This window comes from Pan troglodytes, chromosome 17 (assembly GCF_028858775.2).
Source record: "Pan troglodytes isolate AG18354 chromosome 17, NHGRI_mPanTro3-v2.0_pri, whole genome shotgun sequence".
Lineage (NCBI taxonomy): Eukaryota > Metazoa > Chordata > Mammalia > Primates > Hominidae > Pan > Pan troglodytes.
In genome coordinates, this window is record NC_072415.2 from 18,772,421 (window position 1) to 18,794,399 (window position 21,979).

The following is a 21,979-nucleotide window of genomic DNA, read 5'->3' on the forward strand; positions in this document are numbered from 1 at the left end:
CTTATTATTAAATTTTGTTAATAATATTTAACTCTAATATATACACTTCGAAAAATACCACCACACACTGATTCTTCTTCTCCTCCTCATGTGTACACATTCCTGTTTATTACTGAATCCAGTTAAGGATAAAGAAGGTGTTTATCTTTGTGCCAAACTGGTGCCGTGTTACTCATACAACAGATTCAGCGCACTGATGAATGTGCAATGCTTAAAAACCTTCTGAGGTCTCAAAAAGAAACAGGTATGTGGGTGGGACTGGTGGCAGTGAATTTTACACTGCAGTGTTTTCCCTCTTTTTTATAAGAAGAAGCTCAAATCAACCTCAGAGTTCTTCACATATTCAGTCACCAGCTCAAATCCTTCCAATAGATTTCCACCTCAGAAGAAAACTAACATTCCAATGGCCTTAGAGGCTCTAGTTAACCTGGCTTCCGCTTCTCTCCCTGACCCCAGCTGCTATGTCTCTCTTCCCTACTCCCACCGTTCCTACCACCCCTCATTAGTCTAAAAATGAGGATCCAATGTGAAACTAATAAATCACAGACAGCTAAGCTGATCTTTGTACCGGACAACCTTATATCCAAATGAGAGTCATTGAGCCTTGAAATAAAAATTATGACCACATTTTTGACTGAAAAATTGAAAGTAAGTTATAAATGCCAGTGGGAAGATTAAATCAAATATGGTTTGGCTAACATTTACCACATTTTCCCCATATTATAATGTAAGAAAGATGTCTTTAAAGAATGGAATGTTTGTATCAATATATAATTTGAGACCGAATTATTTTCAGATTTAAGTCAAATTGACATGAATAAAAATAAAATTATACCAACTAAGATACATTAAAAGCTATTGAGGAAGAATAATTATAAAATAGGAAATACACTTTAGTTCATCTGGGAAATCTGGAATTAACTGTCAAAGTAATCTAATTAATTGAATCTATTTCAAAATAACACTTTAGGTATGAATATTTCTTTATATCTGCTTTATCGTAATCCTAAAATGTGGCAACATACAGACATCAAAATTATTTCAGCAGTGTAAGACTACATTATAAATGTTAGCCTATATTAACATTTTGTAACTGAAATGTTTAAAATTTCCTAAGTGTCACATTGTCTTTACTCAAAGGAAAGCATCTCCTAGGTCTAACTTTTATTTGCTGGAAAAAATTCCGTTTCTAAGGTGATATAGCAGAACCGTTTATCATGTATATATTTTGATATTCAACTAGATTCAGTGTTTAGCCATAACCAAATATACTTTAAATTTTACTTCAGGAAGTTTGAAAAATACTTATCTTTCTTGATACTTACTTCTCTTTCTTCTTTCTCTTTTTCATATTGGCATTGTCTTTCTTTTAAAAGAGTGCATTCCTTCATCAACCCCTTATTGTTCTCTTCTAGCTTTCTACACTCAGCTTGAAGTTTTTCTACAGTATCTTCACATTTGACTTGGATATTAATTATTGTTTTTTCCTGATTGTCAGCTTTCTTGCGAGCATCATTACATTGCTGTTGATACAACAGATTTTGGCTTTGTAGTTGAAATAGTCCATCCTCTACAGATTGCTGCTTTCTCACGTATTTTTCCAAAATAGGTTGGTCATTTTGGTACATGTGTTCAATGTCCTCCAATCGACGCTGTGTTCGGCTTAGGACTCCTTGCATGTGTTCTATATGCAACGTCTTTTCTTTGAGAGCCTCTCTTTCATAATGGAGCTCAGTTTCCAGGCCACTGGATGTACTCTCAGCTTTAGAAAGTTGCTGAGAAAGAATCTGAATGTGAGAATTAGTGTCTTCTTGTAAATGACACCATTCATTCACTGTGCTCTGGAAAGCAAGCTGTAGGTCTCTTTTTGATGACTGACGTTGATCATGATCACATAGGGCAGCAGCCAGTCTACAATGGTATGATTCCATTTCTGTTTCCAGTCTTGACATGCTTTGTTTTTCCTTCTGTAGCTCAGAATTGAGCATTGTATTCTCATCCATCAGAACATTAAGCTCTTTACTATACCGGGTTATTGTTTTTGTTAATGTTTCCTCATTCCGCTTGAGAGTCTTTTCAAGGTCTTCATTGTTTTCCTTTATAATTTCAATATCTTTGAAATATTTATTTTCAGTTTCCTGGTTCTGATGTTTTATTGTGTCTATTTCCAGCCTGAGTCTGGCAATTTCATCCCGCATCAAGTGATTTTCCTGCCACAGGTCTCTTTCTCTTTCATGAGTATGAGAATTCTAAATAAAACAAAGAAAACTCTCAACTAGCACCCAATAAAATGACATATTATGATTTCTTCTGAAACTAAATAAGTAATAACCTGTACGTTTATACAATGAAAGAGTTGCCATCTGGATATCCAACTGGAAAAAAAAAGTTGAATCAAAACCTCAAACCTTTTAGAGAGTAAATTCTCAAAAGTTCAAAAACGTATTTGAAGACAGTGAATCTATGAAAGCAAAAAAAAAGAAACCACTAGAAATTCTTTAAGAATCTAATTTTTTTTTAAAAAGAAGGCTTTTACTGAATTTCAACAAACTGAAAAACATAAATGATTAATAACTATGATTACATTTAGAAACTGGGTTTACACACTAACATCTAACCTTTACTTTCCCTATAGTAAGAGCCTTAGCTCTGCAGATATCTGGACAGATAAAATTTTCCAAATTCCTTAAGTTTCTTTTTCCTGTGAATATTTTATAGATAATTCTACTTTTCTTACATTTTTAGAGTCAGTTTTAACAACGACATGTATTGATAAATGACAGATCTAGGCATTGTACTAAGCACTTTTGTATGCATACATCAATAAATTCATTTAGTTATCACAATTCTGCAGGGAAAGGTTAAAAATAGAAGCAAGCTGCTGGATTTTTCCTAGGTCCTCTGACTCTGCTTCTAGTGCTCCTCCACCAGATCACAGTTACTTCCATGGGGTAGATATACAAATACAATAGAAACCTTTTCTTTCAAAACACCAAAGAAGATAAAATTTATAAAGCTCTTCTCAGGAAATCCTGAGATTATGTACTATTACGATAACTTTTATTTCCTTTTCACAATGTTTGAAACCATAATTAATGCAAAATAGGGAAAACTACACTGAACTATGTCACTAGGAACAAATTACTTACCAACAAAATATCACTAAGTATATATATTATGGGATATCATTGTTTTCCAAAGGTCTTTGACCTGAAATAAAATATAACTTTGAAGCCAAGATTTATAATAAATAATTGTAGCTATAAGTATCATTTATTTTTAAGATGAAATAAAATTTGTGGTTTGTTTTAGAACTAAGTCAAAGGGATATTCTAAGTAATATTAATAAAATAAAATTAGAAATGTAAAATTTTACCAAACATTAATTTACCTGATTTGAGTTACTTCTTACAGTCTTCAATTCCACTTCCAATGATTTGAGAGTCAGTTTAGATTGTTTTTTCACTTCAGTTTGTGTCCTATATTGCTCTTCCATTATTTTTAACTCTTCTATATCTTTTTCATACAACTCTTCAGCCTTTATTCTTTCTTCTTCTTGTTGTTGTAAGATAAATCTGTAGTTAAATATACTTATCTTAAAATCCTTTAAAAACAAAACACTCATATGCTGGTTTATTATCCTAATAAAGTGCCCATGCTCTTGAATATTTTTTCTTTCTAGTTTTCACGTTAATTTTTCACTTCGATGTCTTCCCAAGAAGACATATAAATTGAAAGGTAGTAAGGAATGAACATCCTGCTAATTGATTAGCTTCTGTTACTAGTAATTCTCGTAAATATTATGGAAAAGGATGTTGAAAATTATTAGCTAAAGTTACAAGTTAAAAATTACCTTTTCTTCACACAGTAATAATTACTCCTCAGTCAGGATGAATCATTTAGAGTTAGCTAATTTTTTAAAAAGTTATTTTTTATAAACAAGTTGATACCTTCACTAGAAATAAATTTTCATCTTCATGAAATACGGCAGGTATCCCTAAACATGATTTACATTGTAAGATAGCACCTCCAGATGCCTTCTTGCAACATGTATCTCCAGATGACAATAATCCAAGACTAAGCTAAAGAATCTAAGATGTTATCCCATACGTTTTATGTTTCTTTTTCTGGTAACACTTTTGACTTATTCTGTTGATTAGTATGTATTTTACAAACAATTTTAAAATCCATTCTCAAACAAGACAAGATCTAATATTTAAACAATAAAGAACAATATCTGCCTTCCGCATAGAAGTTTGAATTAATTTAAACTCTGTAGCAGAGACAGATGTTCACTAAGCTAATCAGTAATCACTTTCCATTTTACTTTTCATTCGCTGCATATTAAGAGTAAAACTGGGCCAGGCGTGGTTGCTCACACTGTAATCCCAGAACTTTGGGAGCCCAAAGCCAGCAGATAACTTGCCGTCAGGAGTTTGAGACCAGTCTGGCCAAAATGGCAAAACCTCATCTCTACTTAAAAAAAAAAAAAAAGAAATTAGAAAGGCATGGTGACGTGTGCCTGTAATCCCAGCTACTTGGGAGGCTGAGGCACAAGAATTGCTTGAACCTGGAAGCAGAGGCTGCAGTGAGCCGAGATTTCGCCGCTGCACTCCAACCTGGGTGACAGCGCAAGACTCTGTCTCAAAAGGACAAAAAAACAAACAAAGAAAAAAAAAAACTGGTTAATTTTAAAAATAATTACTCTGGGTGGAGAAAAGTATACATTTCATACTCAAATTATAAATTATAAACTTTCTTAAGAACAACTTAGTAATATTAATCAACGATCTCTTTTAAAAAGCTCCTATACTCTAACCAGATAGCTCTATTTTGAAAAATTTATCCAAAGTAAAGAAATAGAAATGTAGAAAACTATGGATCTGTAAGATGTTTCCTACAGCATTAATACAAAAAATTAAAACCCCCAATTTCAATTTATTAAATAATGAAATTTCCATAGGGTGGAATTCTATATAGCCATTAAAATAATGATTTAAAGGAACATGCAATTAATTATTAGAGAAGTATTCACAATTAACTTGTGATTTTTTATCCAAAAATTTCACATTCCACAATTTTAAGAGGTTTTCTTCTCTATTAAACCCTAGAAGGTAAGTCAGATATTACAAAAATTATCCTACATATCCTTAGTATAAATAGTTGAAATATTTCTTTAAAATTAGAATGTGATACCTCAAATTACAGAGCTTTTTTTTCCCTTGAAGATTCTGATGCTCTGACTGTGATTTGGTTTTGTCTGTTTCAGATAGTACCTTTTGTAGTACGCTAATATTATTTTTCATTTTTTGAAATTTTACTTTAAGTTGTTCACAGTAACATTTTTGATCCTCTATTGATCTTCCACATGCAGCTGTTGCATTCTTGCTTTTCGATAGGCTAACAAAATCTGTTACCGGGAGAAGACAAAATAGAGATAAAATACATGAGTAGGTTTTTAAATATAAAGGACTATGCATTTCAACATGGCACTCATTCATACACTGAATGAATATGTACATATTAAGTGCTTGCAATGTGGAAAATATTTTAGAAAGCTCTTCAGATAAAACAGACAACACATCTGATCTTGTTTAGCTTCAAGTGTAGTAAAGAACACAGACAAAAATGTGACAATTACAAATTCGGATAGATGCTATAACAATACATAGCTGTTTTAGTCACGTAAGAGAATCTGACCTATACTTGGCTCAGGGAAGATTTCCCTGAGGAAGAGAAGGAGACACTGAGAAATAAAAAATGAGAAGGAAGCAGTTGAGCAAAGGAGGAAGCAAAGCGCTCTGGCTAGTCTGCGGCACGTGCTGGAGCTCTGCGGCAATCTGCTTCCAGCCAAGAGGGAGCAACGGGTGCTAATTTTCCTCCTTACCTGAAACAACCAAAAACAACACAGACAAAATATATTCAACAATGATTTTCAACACAGTGGACTTCAGATAATGAAGATGGTCGTCACTAAAAGACAGGAAACAAATGTAGGCCTTTTTGTTGACAGAGCTTCTTTTGTTGACAGAGCTTCCAGGCCATGACAAAGCGAGAAAATCTGACATAGATTCCCTGAGCTGGGGCGGTGACGCTAAGAATCCGGTAAAACAAAAGCAGAGAGAAATCACAGGACAGAACACTGGAGAGGAGAAAGCAGCAGAGGAAACAAACCCTGGAGATCCGCAGAGGTCCCCTCTAAAGTATTTAGTGGAATAATTAAAAAAATGGATGTGTGCTAGGAAACTTCCTAAGATCAAGGGATGGCGAGCGGTGGAGGGGACACGATAGAAAAAGATGAGGAGAAACCAAGCCTGCTGTTCACAAAGTGCCCAGAAGAGGGTCCAATCCCAAGAGCCAGGCCCAAAACACTCATACTTCACAGGACAACAAATAATCCGAAAACTCTTGCCTCAGGAGTGGCAAATTACTCAAAATCTAAAAGCAAGAACAAAAAGAATTCTGTTTATAAGTAAATCACTGTACCCCAAACAAAGCTCGAGACAATAAGTGAAGGCATGAAAGGTATTTCTTTAAAAATCAAACCACACTTGCACAAATGTAAATTACAATGTCAGAGGTAAAAACTGCAGTGGAGGAAAATAAACACAGATCACAATCGTAAATTTGTCATGATGAACTATGAGAAACCTTCAAGCAACTAATATATAAATCCCCAAATAGAAAGGAACAAAGACAGGAAAGAAAATTGAAAAATAATTGGCCCAAAAATTCTAAACTTGGCAAAACCCATATTCCCACAGATCCAGGAAGGAACTGTCTGGGACAAAAAAAATAAATAAAAGTGTACCATTGTCATTTTCTTATACCATCTATGATGTGGTATAACATTACTTGAAGGTAGACTGTGATAGGTTAAAATTATATACTATAAATCCTAAATAAACCATTGAGATAGCAAAGAGTTATATATAAAAAACCAAAAAAGAAATATGAAATCAAATCATAGAAAATAGCTGATTAATCTAAAGGAAAGCAGAAAAAGAAGGGGAACAAATAATAGCGAGACTAACAGCAATCAAACAGCACAATGACAGACAAACTTAACTATATTGAATATCACATTATAAATGAAACTGGTCTACAAGCCTCAATTAAAATGCAGACTGACAGATTCTATAAGAAAGCAATACCCAATTACATGCTGTCTATAAGAAATGTACGTTAAATGTAAAGACACAAATCGGCTGCAAGAATAGAAAAAGATACGTGCTAACACTTGACAGAAGACTACTGAGAAGAAATGGTTCAATTAATATCAAAGTAGATTTCATAGCAGAACAATTTCCAGCAATAAATAAGGTCACGTCACAATGATAAAAGTTTCAGTTAATCAAGAAGATATAATAGTCCTAAATGTTTATGCCCCTAATAACATAAGAAATTCAAAGCACATGAGGCCAAAGTAGATAGAACTATAAAAAGAAATAGACAATTTCTAGGTAATCTGAGGTTTCAATACCCTTTACTCAGGAAGTGATAGAACAAGGAGGCAGAAAATTAGCAAGAATAGAGCAGACTTAAACAACACCATGCCTTTCAAGTACCTATGGAACACTTGCCAAAATAGACAATATTTTAGGCCATACAATAAATCTCATTAAAAAGATTAAGTAAAAAGAATGTAAGTCATACAAAGTACATATCCTGACCACAAATCAATGATATTAGAAACCAATAACAAAAATAATGCTAAGAAATACTCAAATACATGAAAACTAAGAAACACACATCTAAATAACCCTGGTTCAAAGAGATGATGAAAAAAGAAAATATTTTGAACTGAATAAAAATGAAAAAATAACATATCGGGGTTGGTAGAATGCAGCAACAACTGCACTTAAATACAAAATTTTTAGCACTGAATGTCAATATTAGAAGAGTCTCAAATCAATAACCCTGACTTCTACCTTAAGAAAATGAAAATAAATAAATAAATAATAAAATAAGAGAATTAAACCCAAAGCAAGCAGAGGGATAAAAAACAAAACCACCTGCTGTGGTCTGAATGTGTTCTCAAAAGTTTATACGCTGAAACCTAATCACAAGGGCGGATTTTTAGAGGTAGTCATATCATGAGAGCCAAGCCCTCCTGAATGGGATTAGTGTTCTTACACAACACACCCCAGAGAGCTCCTCCGCCCCTTCTGCCACGTGAGGACACAGAGAAAAAGAACACATCTATGATCCAGGAAGGTTCCTTACCACACAGCAAATTTGACAGCACCTTGACCTTGGACTCTGCAGACTCCAGAACTGTAAGAAATCATTTTCTACTGTTTATAAGCTACCCAGTCTATGGTATTTTGTTATACTATTGGTTTCAGAAAAAAAAAAAAAAAAAGGAGATCAGCAACACCAAACACTTTGGGAGATTGATAAATGTGAGAAATCTCTATTTACCCTGGCTGATCAGGAAGAAGAGAAAATACAAATTACTAATTTCAGAAATGAGTAATGTCACATGATTACAGACTGTACAGATACAAAAAAAAACCAAGGTGACATTATAATTTTTATGTGTAAACATGACAAAATAGATAAAATTAACAAATTCCTTAAAAGGGAAAATTACTAAATCTTAACCAAGAAGCAATAAATAACCTGAATTGCCCTAAATATAAAAAATAAACTTCAGTCATAGCTGAGGACCGTCCTAGAAAAAGAAATTCAAACTCAGCTAGCTATGGCAGTGAACTCCACTAAACATTTTCAGAAGAAATAATACAATTCAACACTAACTCTCCAAAAAGAAACAAAAAAGAGTACACCCCAACTCACTCTTTAATGTTAGCATTACCCTGAACCAAAACCAGACAATGATATTACCAATAAAAAAAACTCCCTCATAAGCGTGAATGTAAAAATTCAATCAATTTGTGAAACAACCAAGACATCCTCCAATACGTCAATGAATAAACTGTGGTTAAACAGCCAAACAATGGAATATTACTCCATGCTAAAAAGATATGACAAATCAAACCATGAAAATACATGAAGGAACCATACATGCATATTACCAAGTCAAACAAGTCAACCTAAAAAGGCTACTTTCTTTTTTTTTTTTTTTTTTAAGACACAGCCTTACTCTGTCTCCGAGACTGGAGTGCGATGACACAAACTTGGCTCACTGCAACCTCTGCCTCCCAGCTTCAAGCGATTCTCCTGCTTCAGCCTCCTGAGTAGCTGGGATTACAGGTGCCCGCCACCACACCCGGCTACTTTTTGTATTTTTAGTAGAGACAGGGTTTCGCCATGTTGGCCAGGCTGATCTTGAACTCCTGACCTCAGGTGATCCACCCATCTTGGCCTCCCAAAAGTGCTGGGATTACAGGCGTGAGCCACCGTGCCCGGCCTAAAAAGGCTACTTTCTGTATGATTCCAACTCTATGACTTTCTGGAAAATGTAAAACTATGGATATGGTAAAAACATCAGTGGCTGCCAGAGGATGAGGGACACCAGGAAAGGATACACAGGCAGAGTACTGAGGATTTTTAGGGAGGTGAAAATAATGTATATGACACGCATACATGTCAGTGTACCTTAAGACCAAACCCATACGATGTATAGCACCAGTGTACAATGCACACTACGGGCTGCAGGTGATTCTGATGTGCCAATGTAGGCTCATCCATTACAGCAACTGTACCACTAAGGGGAGGGTTACTGATAAGGAGGGAGGCTACATATGTGTGCAGGTAGAGGGTATTTGAAAAATCTCTGTACCTTCCTCTCAATTTTGCTGTGAACATAAAACTGGTCTGATAAATAAAGTCTTTATAATAAACCAATAAAGACTTCATCATAACTTCTTTAGCAAATTGAATCCAACAGTATAATAAAAGGACAATACATCATAAACAAATGGGGTTTTTTCCCAGGACTGCAGGGTTGGCTTAACATTCAAACATCGTTGTTATTTGCCAGATTAACAATGGAAAACAGTAGATCCACAGAATCATCTCGACAGATACAGGCATTTGATACAATTCAACACTCATTGCTGATTTTGTAAAAATGAAAAAGTCTCAGCAAAATAAGAATCCAGGGACCTTCTTCAGCATGATAAAGAACATCTATGATGAACCTACAGCTAACATGTATCATGGTGAAAAACTGAATATGTTCTCCAGAAGATGAAGAACAACACAGGAATGTCTGCTTTCACTGCTTTTATGCAGCATTGTTCTGAAGAGTCTAGTTAGTGCAGTCAGGTAAGAAAAAGAAATAAAAGTCATCCCACTTGAAAAAATAAATAAAACTGTCTTTGTACACAACCATGACCACACAATAGGTTTACGTAAACTCTAACCTGTGGGCCAGCTTTTTGTCTTCGTCAATGAGCACAGCTGTGTTCATTAATTGTACAGGTTGTCTAGGGCCGCTCTCATATTACAATGGCAGAGTCTATCAGCTACAACAGAGACCCCTTTTGCCACAAGTCTTTAATAAGAGGGTACTTTGAGAAAGAAAAGGTTTGAAAATCTTTGGTCTATGTAGAAAATCTGATCAAATCTACCAAGAATTAATAAGTGAGTATTATTAGTACCAGGACTAATAAGTGAGTTCAGTAAGATTGAAGTATGCAAAACCAACATACAAAAATCAACTGTATTTCCATACACTCGTGATAAACAATCAGACTAAATTTTTAAGCATATGATTTACAACTACATCAAAAACTGAAACAGAGATAAATCTGATAAACTATAGAAAGACGTATACACTAAAAACTACAAAATATTACTGAGAAAATTAAATATGACATATAAATGCAGACATCCATTTTTTTAAAGAGTAGGAAGATTCATTATTGTTAAGAAGTCAATTCTCCATAAATTAATCTATAAATGCAACACAATTCTAACCTAATGTCCAACAAGCCAGCACTCGTTGGACATTTTTAAATGACGAGGTGATTCTAAATTTTTTTAAATTGACAAGCTGATTCTAAAGTTCACGTGGAAATGCAAAATCTAGCATAAGCAAAACACAACAAAGAATAGAAAAATCAACTTCAACAATTATTATACATCAACAGTAACCAAAACAGTTGGCCACTGGTACAGGATGAATATCCCTTATTAAAAATGCTTGGGACCAGAAGTGTTTCAGGTTTTGGATCTTGGAATATTTGCATCTACATAATGAGATATCTTGGCGATAGGACCCAAGTCTAAACACAAAATACTATTTCACAAAGACAGATGGTAATTAAAAAAAACTTTTAATAATTTTGTGCATGAAACAAAGTTTGTGTATATGAGGTGAACTTGTTTAGTCATTAGGATCATGCATATTAACCACACCCATAAGAATGGCTACAAATAAATACTGCAATACTTAGTGTGACAACACAGTAACCGCAACTGTCCCGTTGTGCTGATCAGATGGAAATGGTACACTTTTTTTGAAAACAATTTGGCAGCTTTTTCTAAAAAGGGAACATAAAGCAGCACAGGACACTTTTGCGGGTTATGGATAACTATCTTGATTATGGTGACACTTTCACACGTGTATCTATCTGTCAAAACTTATCAAACTATACACTTTACATATGTGCACTTTAACATGTATCAGTTATACCTCACTGAAGCTACTGATTGTAGGAGCAAACACCTGGGGCACTGGCTGTGACACACGGAGAAACAAGGGTATGGAATGAAGCAGTATAAAGCTAGAGCATTGTCATCTTTACCTTATAGCAATGACAAGTGGCAGTTGGGTGTTAAGCAAGCAGGTAACATGATCAGATGTGAATTTTAAAAATGTATATAATTATGATTGCAGAATAGACCATGGCTTTGGAAGGTGGGGCAGTAGGGAAAAGAGGTGTAAGGTTATCACAGTATTCCAGGTACAAGATAATGACAACCTGACCCTGGGTAAAGGCATAGAGGAGAAGCAGAGTCAACAAATAGATTGGGAGTGTCATTCACACTGAGAAAGGTACAGTGGAATGATCACAGCTCTTTGGCTAAGAGTATACAAGATAGAGTAGTTCTCATTCTATGTTCACAAGAAGCATATTTCCGAGATGAACATCCCTATAACACATCAGTGTTCTATGGTGCGGTGCTAAGCAATATGTGCATACATTACTATAGGATAGGGAAAGAGCCTTATATTTATGCATTGGTCCTACCTTTACACTCCATTCCACTTTGTTCAATGAGTAACATAAAATTCTCATCATCAGAGTAAGGCAACTCATCATCCTCTGAGGTTTTTTCAGATGACCCAGTTATGTCATTAAGGTCATCCCTGAAATATATTTGGCTTTTAACCTATAAAAGAAATAACACTGTTTCAAAATGCCCTCGAAATATTTATAGCACATACTAAATATACACCAGTGGGAATTATCCGTCTTTTTACATGAGCAAAAACACAGGTACTTCTTAAAATAACTGACTTTGGTTAAAAGGGTGCTTTTATGAATGGTTACTGCTGCTTTATCAAAGTCAATGTCTTTACAGCAAAAGATTTTCTGTTTTTTACCGTGATCTTTTTTAAGGTATGTTCAACAGCATTCTTGACAATTTACTTTTATAATACCTTGCTCTTTTCATTAGAGGTTTTCCTTGCAAGCCTAAAAAAAAAACCAAAAAACTCCAATCAGGCAAATAGTAAATATGTAAAATACAAAGAATATCTAAAACTTTTTTATATAAAACCTCTGTGTTTGTAGTTTCTCTCTCTTATTTATAATGCTTACAGGTAATGTTTTTACAGGTGATGCAAAATACAATTTTTTTTTACAAGGGGAAAAACTAAATGGAAAGGGTAGCACTACAGGACAAATGAAATATATTAATATCAAAAAATTAAGTTTAAATCAAGCTTTCTGATCATCAAAGACAGAAAAAAAAACATGTTATTTGCAGTATTTGATTAAAAAAATATGTATCCTGGGGTTTTGCCCTTTTCAACACAAACAAAGTTTTACTGGCACTAAGACCTATTTGATAAATATTACTTGTGTAACAGAATCCCTTTTTTAATGATAACACTAGCTAGCCTTTTCGGGACATACTGCGCAAGTACTGTGCACTATTCTAAACACTGTACATGTATTTAAGTCATTTAAATCTTCCCAGCAATTCTGTAAAGTAGGTAACATAATAGATATTTTATAAAGAAAGAAACTAGGCACAGAAAGGCCACATAACTTGCCCAAACACATAAAACTGTTCAATAGCAGACTAAGCATTCAAACCCAAGAACTCTGGCTCCAAAACATGCGTTTCACAATATGCTATGAAAGTAATATTTATTTTCAAGTAATATGATAGCAGATGAATTCATATTATCTTTCCATTTGTGAATATAAGTAATAATGTCTGAATCTTGTAATATTTTAAAAATAAGATTTTAACCTTGGCATTTTTTTTAAGTTCACTGGTACAACTGCAGGTTTGTTGTATATGTAAACTTGTGTCACGGGGTTTTGTTGCAGATTATTTCATCACACACGTATTAAGCCTAGTACTCATTAGTTATTCTTCCTGATCCTTTCCCTCCACTCATCCTCCACTCTCCACCTTCCAGAAGGTGCCAGTGTGTTTTGCTCCTATCAATGTGTCTATGTGTTCTCACCATTTGGCTCCCATTTTTGAGAGAGAACATGTGGTATTTGGTTTTCTTTTACTGTGTTAAATTGCTAAGAATAATGGCCATCAGCTCCATCCATGTTCCACCAAATGACATGATCTCATTTTTTATGGCTACCTAATATTTCCTGGTATATATGTACCACATTTTCTATATCCAGTCTATGAGTGATAGGCATTTACTTTGATTCCAGGTCTTTGCTATTGTGAATAGTACTGCAATGAACATATGCATGTGTCTTTATAACAGAATAATTTATATTCCTTTGGGTATATACCCAGTAATAAGATTGCTAGGTTGAATGGTACTTCTGTCTTTGAGGAAATGCCACACTGTTTTCCACAATGGCTGAACTAATAGTAAACACTCCCACCAACAGCGTATACGCATTCCTTTTTCTGTACAACCTCACAAGCATCTGTTATTTTTGTACTTTTTTTTTTTGAGACGGAGTCTCAGTCTGTCACCCAGGCTGGAGTGCAGTGGCGTGATCTTGGCTCACTGCAACCTCCGCCTCCCAGGTGCAGGCAACTCTCCTGCCTTAGCCTCCTGTGTAGCAGGGATTATAGGCGAGTGCCACCACGCCAGGTTGATTTTTGTATTTTTAGTAGAGACGATGTTTCACCATATTGGTCAGGCTGGTCTCAAACTCCTGACCTCGTGATTCATCTGCCTCGGTCTCCCAAAGTGGTGGGATTACAGGCGTGAGCCACCATGCCCAGCCTGGACTTTTTAATAATAGCCATTCTTACTGGTGTTAGATGGCATGTTAATAGGGGTTATGATTTGCATTTCTCTAACGATCAGTGAAGTTGAGCTTTTTTTCCATGTTTGTTGATCTTGTGTATGTCTTCTTTTGAAAAGTATCTGTTCTTGGCCTGGAGCAGCGGCTGACATCTGTAATCCCAGCACTTTGGGAGGCCAAGGTGGGCAGATTACCTGAGGTCAGGAGTTCGAGACCAGCCTGACCAACATGGCAAAAACCCATCTCTGCTAAAAATACAAAAATTAGCAGGGTGTGGTAGGGCATGCCTGTAGTCCCAGTTACTCAGCAGGCTGAGGCATGAGAATCACTTAACCCGGGATGGGGAGGTTGCAGTGAGCGGAGATCACAGCACTGCACTCCAGCCTGGGAGACAATGCCAGACTAAAAGAAAAAGAAAAAAAGAAAAGTATCTGTTCATGTCCTTTGCCCACTTTTTATGGGGTTTTCTCTTGTATTTAAGTTTCTTACAGATGTTAGATATCAGACCTTTGCCAGATGCATAGTTTGCAAAACGTCTTCCCTTGTGGAGGTCGTCTGTTCAGTCTGATGACAGTTTCTTTTGCTGTGCAGAAGCTCCTTAGTTTAATTAGATTCCATTTGTCAATTTTTGCTTTTGTTGCAATTGCTTTGGCATCTTCATGATGAAATCTTTGCCGGTGCCTATGTCCAGAATGGTATTGCCTAGATTGTCTTCCTGGGTTTTTATAGTTTTTGGTTTTACAGTTAAATCTTTAATCCATCTTGAGGTAATTTTTGTTTATGGTGTAAGGAAAGGGTGAAGTTTCAATCCTCTGCATATGGCTAGCCAGTTATCCCAGTACCATTTATTAAATACGGTCCTGTCCTTGTTGCTTTTTGTCAGGTTTGTTGAAGATCAGAGAGTTGCAGGTGTGTGTTCATATTTCTGGGTTCTCTATTCTGTTCAACTGGTCCATGTGTCTGTTTTTGAACCAGTGCCATGTTGTTTGGTTTCTGTAACTCTGTAGTATAGTTTGAAGTCAGGTAGTGTGATTCCTCCAGCTTTGTTCTTTTTGCTGAGGACTGCCTTGGCTATTCACACACTTTTCTGGTTCCCTATGAATTTTAAAATAGTTTCTTGTAGTTCTGTAAAGAATGTCAATGGTAGTTTAATAGGAACAGCATTGAGTCTACGAAATGCTTTGGGCAGTATGGCTTTTTTTTTTTTTTTTTTTTTTTTTGAGTTGGAGTCTTGCTGTTGTCGGCCTGGGCTGAAGCACAATGGCATGATCTCTGCTCACTGCAACCTCCGCCTCCTGGGTTCCAGCAACTCTCTTGCCTCAGCCTCCCAAGTAACTGAGATTACAGGCGCCTGCCACCACGCCTGGCTAATTTTTGTATTTTTAGTAGAGGCGGGGTTTCACCATGTTGGCCAGGCTGGTTTCAAACTCTATCTTTGAGCAGTGTTTTGTAGTTCTCCTTGTAGAGATCTTTCCCCTCTCTACTTAGCTGTATTCCTAGGTTTTTATGTTGTTGTTTTGGTGGCAATTGTGAGTAAGAATTAGTTCTTGGTTTGGCTCTTCACTATCGTTGGTCTATGGGAATGGTACTAATTTTTGCACATTGATTTTGTATCCTGAGACTTTCCTCAAGTTGTATCAGCTTAAGAAGATTTTGGGCTCACACTATGTGGTTTTCTAGGTATAGGATCATGTCATCTTCAAACTAAGATAGTTTGACTTCCTCTCTTCCTACTTGGATGCCCATTATTTCTTTCTCTTGATGGATTACCCTGGCCAGAACTTACAATACTACGTTGAAAAGAAGTGGTGAGAGAGGGCATCCTTGTCTAGTGCCACTTTTCAAGGGGACCGCTTCCAGCTTTTGCTCATTCAGTATGACGTTTGCTGTGGGTTTGTCATATATGGCTCTTATTATTTTGAGGTATGTTCCTTCAATAACTAGTTGAGAGTTTTTAACATAAATGTTGAATTTCATCAAAAGACATTTCTGAATCTATTGAGATCTGATTATCTCAATAATAAACAGAATAATTCTGTTTATTTGATTAATTACATTTATTGATCTTTTTTTTTTTTTGAGAGGCAGTCTCGCTCTATCACCAAGGCTGGAGTGCAGTGGTGCAATCTTGGCTCACTGCAACCTCTGCCTCCCGGGTTCAGGCAATTCTCTTGCCTCAGCCTCCTGAGTAGCTGAGACTACAGGTGTGTGCCACCACGTCTGGCTAATTTTTTGTATTTTTAGTAGAGACAGGGTTTCATCATGTTAGTCAGGATGGTCTCAATCTCCTGACCTCATGATCCGCCCACCTCAGCCTCCCAAAGTGCTGGGATTACAGGCGTGAGCCACTGTGTCTGGCCTATTGATTTGCACATGTTCAAACAACCTTGCATCACAGGGATGAAGCTAAATGCTCACATCAAAAAGAAAGATCTTAAGTTCACAACCTAATGTCACAACTAAAACAACTAGAAAGGCAGGAGGAAAATCTAGGTGAGTGACTGACATTCTGAAAGCCAAGTGAACAAAGTGATATGGTGGAGAAAGTTCTCCATGGGGTCAAATATTGCTGATAGGTTAAATAAAATGAGATCTAAGAAATTATGTCTAGATGTATTACAGTGAAAAAATGGCAAGCTTGAGAATAACAACTTTGGAGGAGCGGTGAGAGTGAAAATTACAGCAGTGAGTTCAAGAGTGAATGGAAGGGAAGGTTGAGTCCATGAGTACAGACAGTTCAATTTCAAGGACATCATACCTAAGTGGCATTATCGTGGATGACCTAATTTTCTTCTTGTTCAGCTGTATTTCCCAATACTTTTATAATGATTAATTACCTAGTATGTTTTAACACCTTAAGCATTTAAAAAATTATACACATATGGCATTTTTATAAGCCAGACCATGGTATAAATGAATAAAGCCATAAAATTATAGAGCATTTCTAGATTATATAAAAGTGATTATCATTTTGCTCATGCTTATAAAGACCACAGAAAGACTAATGATTTCAAGGACAGTATTTCTTACTTGAGAAAACTCACCCAACTCTGAGACATTTTATACTCATCAAATACACAAAACAATTAGTCATACTAAAATACTCAATTCTGTAACAAGAATAAAAAGTGACAATGCAAAAATATCTTATTTCGTAAACTTAATTTTTGTAAATTATACAATATGAAGTCACTAATGAAAAATATGGTGTGGTGCATACTTTTCAAAGGAAGACTAAAGACATACATTGAGAGTGCCTCTAAACAGGAAATACACTGCATTGGCAGCACCTTGGTTTTAAGCACACAGGTCAGCAAATTAATAGTGTGTGCCAAATTCAGCCTACTACCTGTCTGTCTGTTTTTTTTTTTTTTTTGGTAACAGTGAAACCTATTCTTTTATTGAATGACAACGAAACCTATTCATTTATTGAATGACAGTAATTCATTTATCGAGTGACAGAGTGACACCTATTCATTTATTGTCTATGAAAGATGTTGGACTACAACAACACAGACCCTCTGGTCCATAAAGCCTAAAATTGTTACTATCTGGTTCTTTACATAAAAAGTTGGCCAACTCCTGGCTTGGTAGATCAAAGGTCCTTTGATATACTTCGATAACGTTTAGCAATATTGTAAATATTTATATAAAATATGGATCCCCATGTACAATCCCTTGGCAATATTCAGATTATTATAAAGGTCCAATATGTGAGCACTTTTGCATTGAGAAAAACAACAATTTTATAACTAACGATTATGTTGGTAACAAAGTGCCAACATAGCATGTAGCTTCCTTTTCTAACTCAGTAAACACTACAAGTATTAAGATCATACAGTATTGTATTCCGACAAAATTTGCTTAAGAGAGTTGGTACTTGCAGAGTGGGGTACTGCTATAAAGATAACCTGAAAACGTGGAAGAAACTGGAACTGGGTAACGCACAGAGGTTACAACAGTTTCGAGGGCTCAGAAGATGACAGGAAGATGGAAAATTTGGGAATTTCCTAGCGACTTGCTGAATGGTTTTGACCAAAATGCTGATAGTGATACGGACAATGAGGTCCAGGCTGACATGGTCTCAGATGAAGATGAGGAAGTTATTGAGAAACTAAAGTAAAGGTCACTCATGCTATACTCTAGCAAAGAGACTGGTGGCATTTTGCCCCTGCCCTAGAGATCTGTAGAACTTTAAACTTGAGAGAGATGATTTAAGTATCTGGCAAAAGAGATTTCTAAGCAGAAAAGCATTCAAGATGTAAACTAGCTTATTCTGAAAAGCATTCATGTAGTCACAAAGATGGTCTGCAATTGGAACTTATGTTTAAAGGGGAAGCAACCATAAATGTTTGGAAACTTTGACGCCTGACTATGGGGTGGAAAAGAAAAACCTGTTTTCTGGGGGAGAAATTCAAGCCTCCTGCAGAAACTTTCATAAGTAACAAGGAGCTAAGTGTTAATAGCCAAGACAGTGGGGAAAATGTCTCCAGGGCATGTCAAAAATCTTCCCAGAAGTCCCTCCCGTCACAGGCGCAGAGGCCTTAGAGGAAAAAATGGTTTCTTGAGTTGGGAACAGGGCCCCACTGCTCTGTGCAGACCCGGGACATGGCACCCTGCATCCCAGCTGGTCCAGCTCCAGCCATGATAAAAAGGGCCAAGGCACAGCTCAGGCTGTTGCTTTAGAGAGTGAAAACCCCATGCCTTGGAAGCATCCATGTGGTGTTGGGCCTACAGGTGCACAGAACACAAGAGGTGAGGTTTGGGAACCTTTGCCTAGATTTCAGAGGATGTATGGAAATGCCTAGATGTCCAAGCAAAAGTCTGCTGCAGGGGCAGAGCCCTCATGAAGAACCTCTGCTAGGGCAGTGCAGAAGGGAAATGTGGAGTTGGAGCCCCCAAAAAGAGTTGCCAATGGGGCACTGCTTCAAAGAGCTGTGAGAAGATGGTGACCATCTTCCAGACCCCAAAAAGGTAGATCCACTGACAGCTCATACTGTGCACCTGGAAAAGCTGCAGGCACTCAACATCAGACTGTGAAAGCAGCCACAAGGGCTGAATCCTGCAGAGTCACAGGGGCAGAGCTGCCCAAGGCCATGGGAGCCCACATTTTGCATCAGTGTGCCCTGGATGTGAGAAATGGAGTCAAAGGAGATCATTTAGGAGCTTTAAGATTTAATGACTGCCAAGTAGAGTTTCAGACTTGCATGGGGCCCATGGCACCTTTCTTTTGGCTAATTTCTCCCATTTGGAATGGGAACATTCACCCAATGCATGTACCCCCACTGTATCTTAGAACTAACTAATTTTTGATTTCACAGGCTCACATCCTTGTCTCGGATGAGACATTGAACTTGGACTTTTGGGTTAAAGCTTGACTGAGTTAAGACGTTGGGGGCACTGTTGGGAAGGCAGTATTGGTTTTGAAATGTGAAAAGGACAAGAGATTTGAAAGGGGCCGGGGTGGAATAATATGGTTTGGTGCTGTGTCCCCACCAAAATCTCATCTCAAATCATAATCCCTACCTGTCAGAAGAAAGACCTGGTGGGAAGTGACTTGATCATGGAGGCTGTTTCCCCCATGCTGTTCTTGTGATAGTGAGTGAGTTCTCACAAGAGCTAATGTTTTTAAAGTGTGGCACTTCCTTGCTCTCACTCTCTCCTACCGCCTTGTGAAGAAGGTGCTTGCTTCTCCTTTGCCTTCTGTCATGATTGTAAATTTCCTAAGGCTTCCCCAGCCAGGAGGAACTGTGAGTCAATTAAACTTCTTTTGTTTATAAATTACCCAGTGTCAGGTAGTGTCTTTACAGCAGTATGAAAATAGACTAATGCAAGATGTGTTATCAAACCCAATGCTTTAAAGATACTTTACTGGTGAAATAATCACTACACTATAAATGCAACTTCATTTTTATAAGAGGGTTGCATAGTACATTATTTTATGGGTGTGACTACTTATTTCCTTTAATTAACAGACTTTTACACAATCTCAAACATTTTGATATGACAATGCTATAATGAAAGTTCTTACCATATATATGTATGCATGCAACAATTTCATATAAAGAAATAACTACACATGCATATATATGTTGGCCTATTGCATGTTATATATATGATATACAAGATATCTTCTATATCATATGTATAATAAATATACAATTAATGACCTCAACTGCTTGTGTGTATGTGTAAACTCATATTTTCCTGTAGAATCTAGTCCCAGAAGTAAAGCTGTCAGGTTAACGAAATGACATATTTAAAATTGTGATGCATGCTACTGAACTACCCTTCAATAAAGATTTACCAATTTCATTTAGCAACAGTGTATAAGAGGATGTCTTTCTTCACATTTGTCTAGTTACTTTTTAAATAAAACATCAATATGATTGGAAAGACCATATCTCATTGCTTGTTAATTTGCATTTTATGATTACCAGGCAAGGCAGAATATTCCTCATAAAAGTATAAAATTTGTTAATTGTACATATTAACCCAAATTAGAATTCATTTTATAGTACAATTAACAGTGATCCGCTGTTAACTATCGCTACAGGATTACCTATCAAACTCGCCATTCTCCTTCCCGGGAGATTGATGATTATCAGGTTTTCTGTTCTTTATTTTGTGAATTAATTCATCAACATCATCATTATAATTGTCACTGTCATCAGCATGTACGTTTCTTGACACTTCCATTTTCTTATTTCTGCATTTCTTCATTTTTTCTTCAACCTTCAATGAAAGTTTCATACTGAGAATAATTGTCATTATTTTATCCAATAGAAAGAACTTTTTTGTGTTCATTCATTTAATCACTTGACTCAGTCTGTCATATTAGTCATGACATGATAAAATACCTTGTGCTTACTTTTTCATTATATATAATTATAATTTTTATTGAAATTCATATAAAGTCTGATTTATTTCTGTTTGAGTGAATAAATTTTTCAAAACTTTCAAAATGGGCCCATTCCAAATTTGTGCTTTTATTCCCATTGCTGTCTAATATACATTTTCACCCCTGGTGCCCTTGTGATGAGCAGAAATAGAGAAATAAAAAGACGAAGCCATCAAATCTGTCCTCTTCTATCTTTACCTCCTGGAGTTTACACTAAACGGCCAGATTTAGAGGATGTGATATTGTGGGGCTTCAAGAACAGAAAGGAAGCTTTCCCCTTTCTACGGTAAGCTTTCTTTTCCCACTGTCTTTTATTTTACTTTCTCCCTTTGGATCCTAGGATACCGAAAATGTGAAGGTGCTTGCTGAAATACAAGAACCAAAATTTGAAACCACAAAAGAAGCAGAGTGAAACTGCTGAGATGTTACTTTAGAGTTCTGGAAAATGAGATGCTTCCCCAATTTCACATTCAGTAACCATGACATTTTATAGCTGGAGGATATACAGTGTAAGTAATTATCTACTTTGGCCCCATTATCAAAAAAGATTAAATGATTCATCTAAATCCCCTGGCATTTTCCAGCATTTTATTGCACAAAACCTGATAATACTGTTTCATAAGGCTGAATCAGATAAATTACCGATAAATTCATCAAATTAATCAGAAGAATTAAAAGTGTAACTCTGGGAAAGTAA

The 21,979-nt window shown here is 36.1% G+C and overlaps 1 protein-coding gene across 2 annotated transcripts in view; it reads right to left on the reverse strand.

Annotated features, from left to right (window-relative positions):
* ANKRD62 (ankyrin repeat domain 62) overlaps positions 1–21,979 on the reverse strand; it is a 67,507-nt gene that overhangs the window by 6,220 nt on the left and 39,308 nt on the right. For both annotated transcript variants that reach the window (XM_009433625.5, XM_003315804.7), the window contains 6 exons: positions 20,944–21,116; positions 12,581–12,614; positions 12,168–12,309; positions 5,197–5,410; positions 3,392–3,575; positions 1,326–2,249 (listed from right to left, as the gene is read on the reverse strand). In XM_009433625.5, the coding sequence (XP_009431900.2) occupies positions 1,326–2,249; positions 3,392–3,575; positions 5,197–5,410; positions 12,168–12,309; positions 12,581–12,614; positions 20,944–21,116 (1,671 nt within the window). The remainder of the gene's footprint in view (positions 1–1,325; positions 2,250–3,391; positions 3,576–5,196; positions 5,411–12,167; positions 12,310–12,580; positions 12,615–20,943; positions 21,117–21,979) is intronic.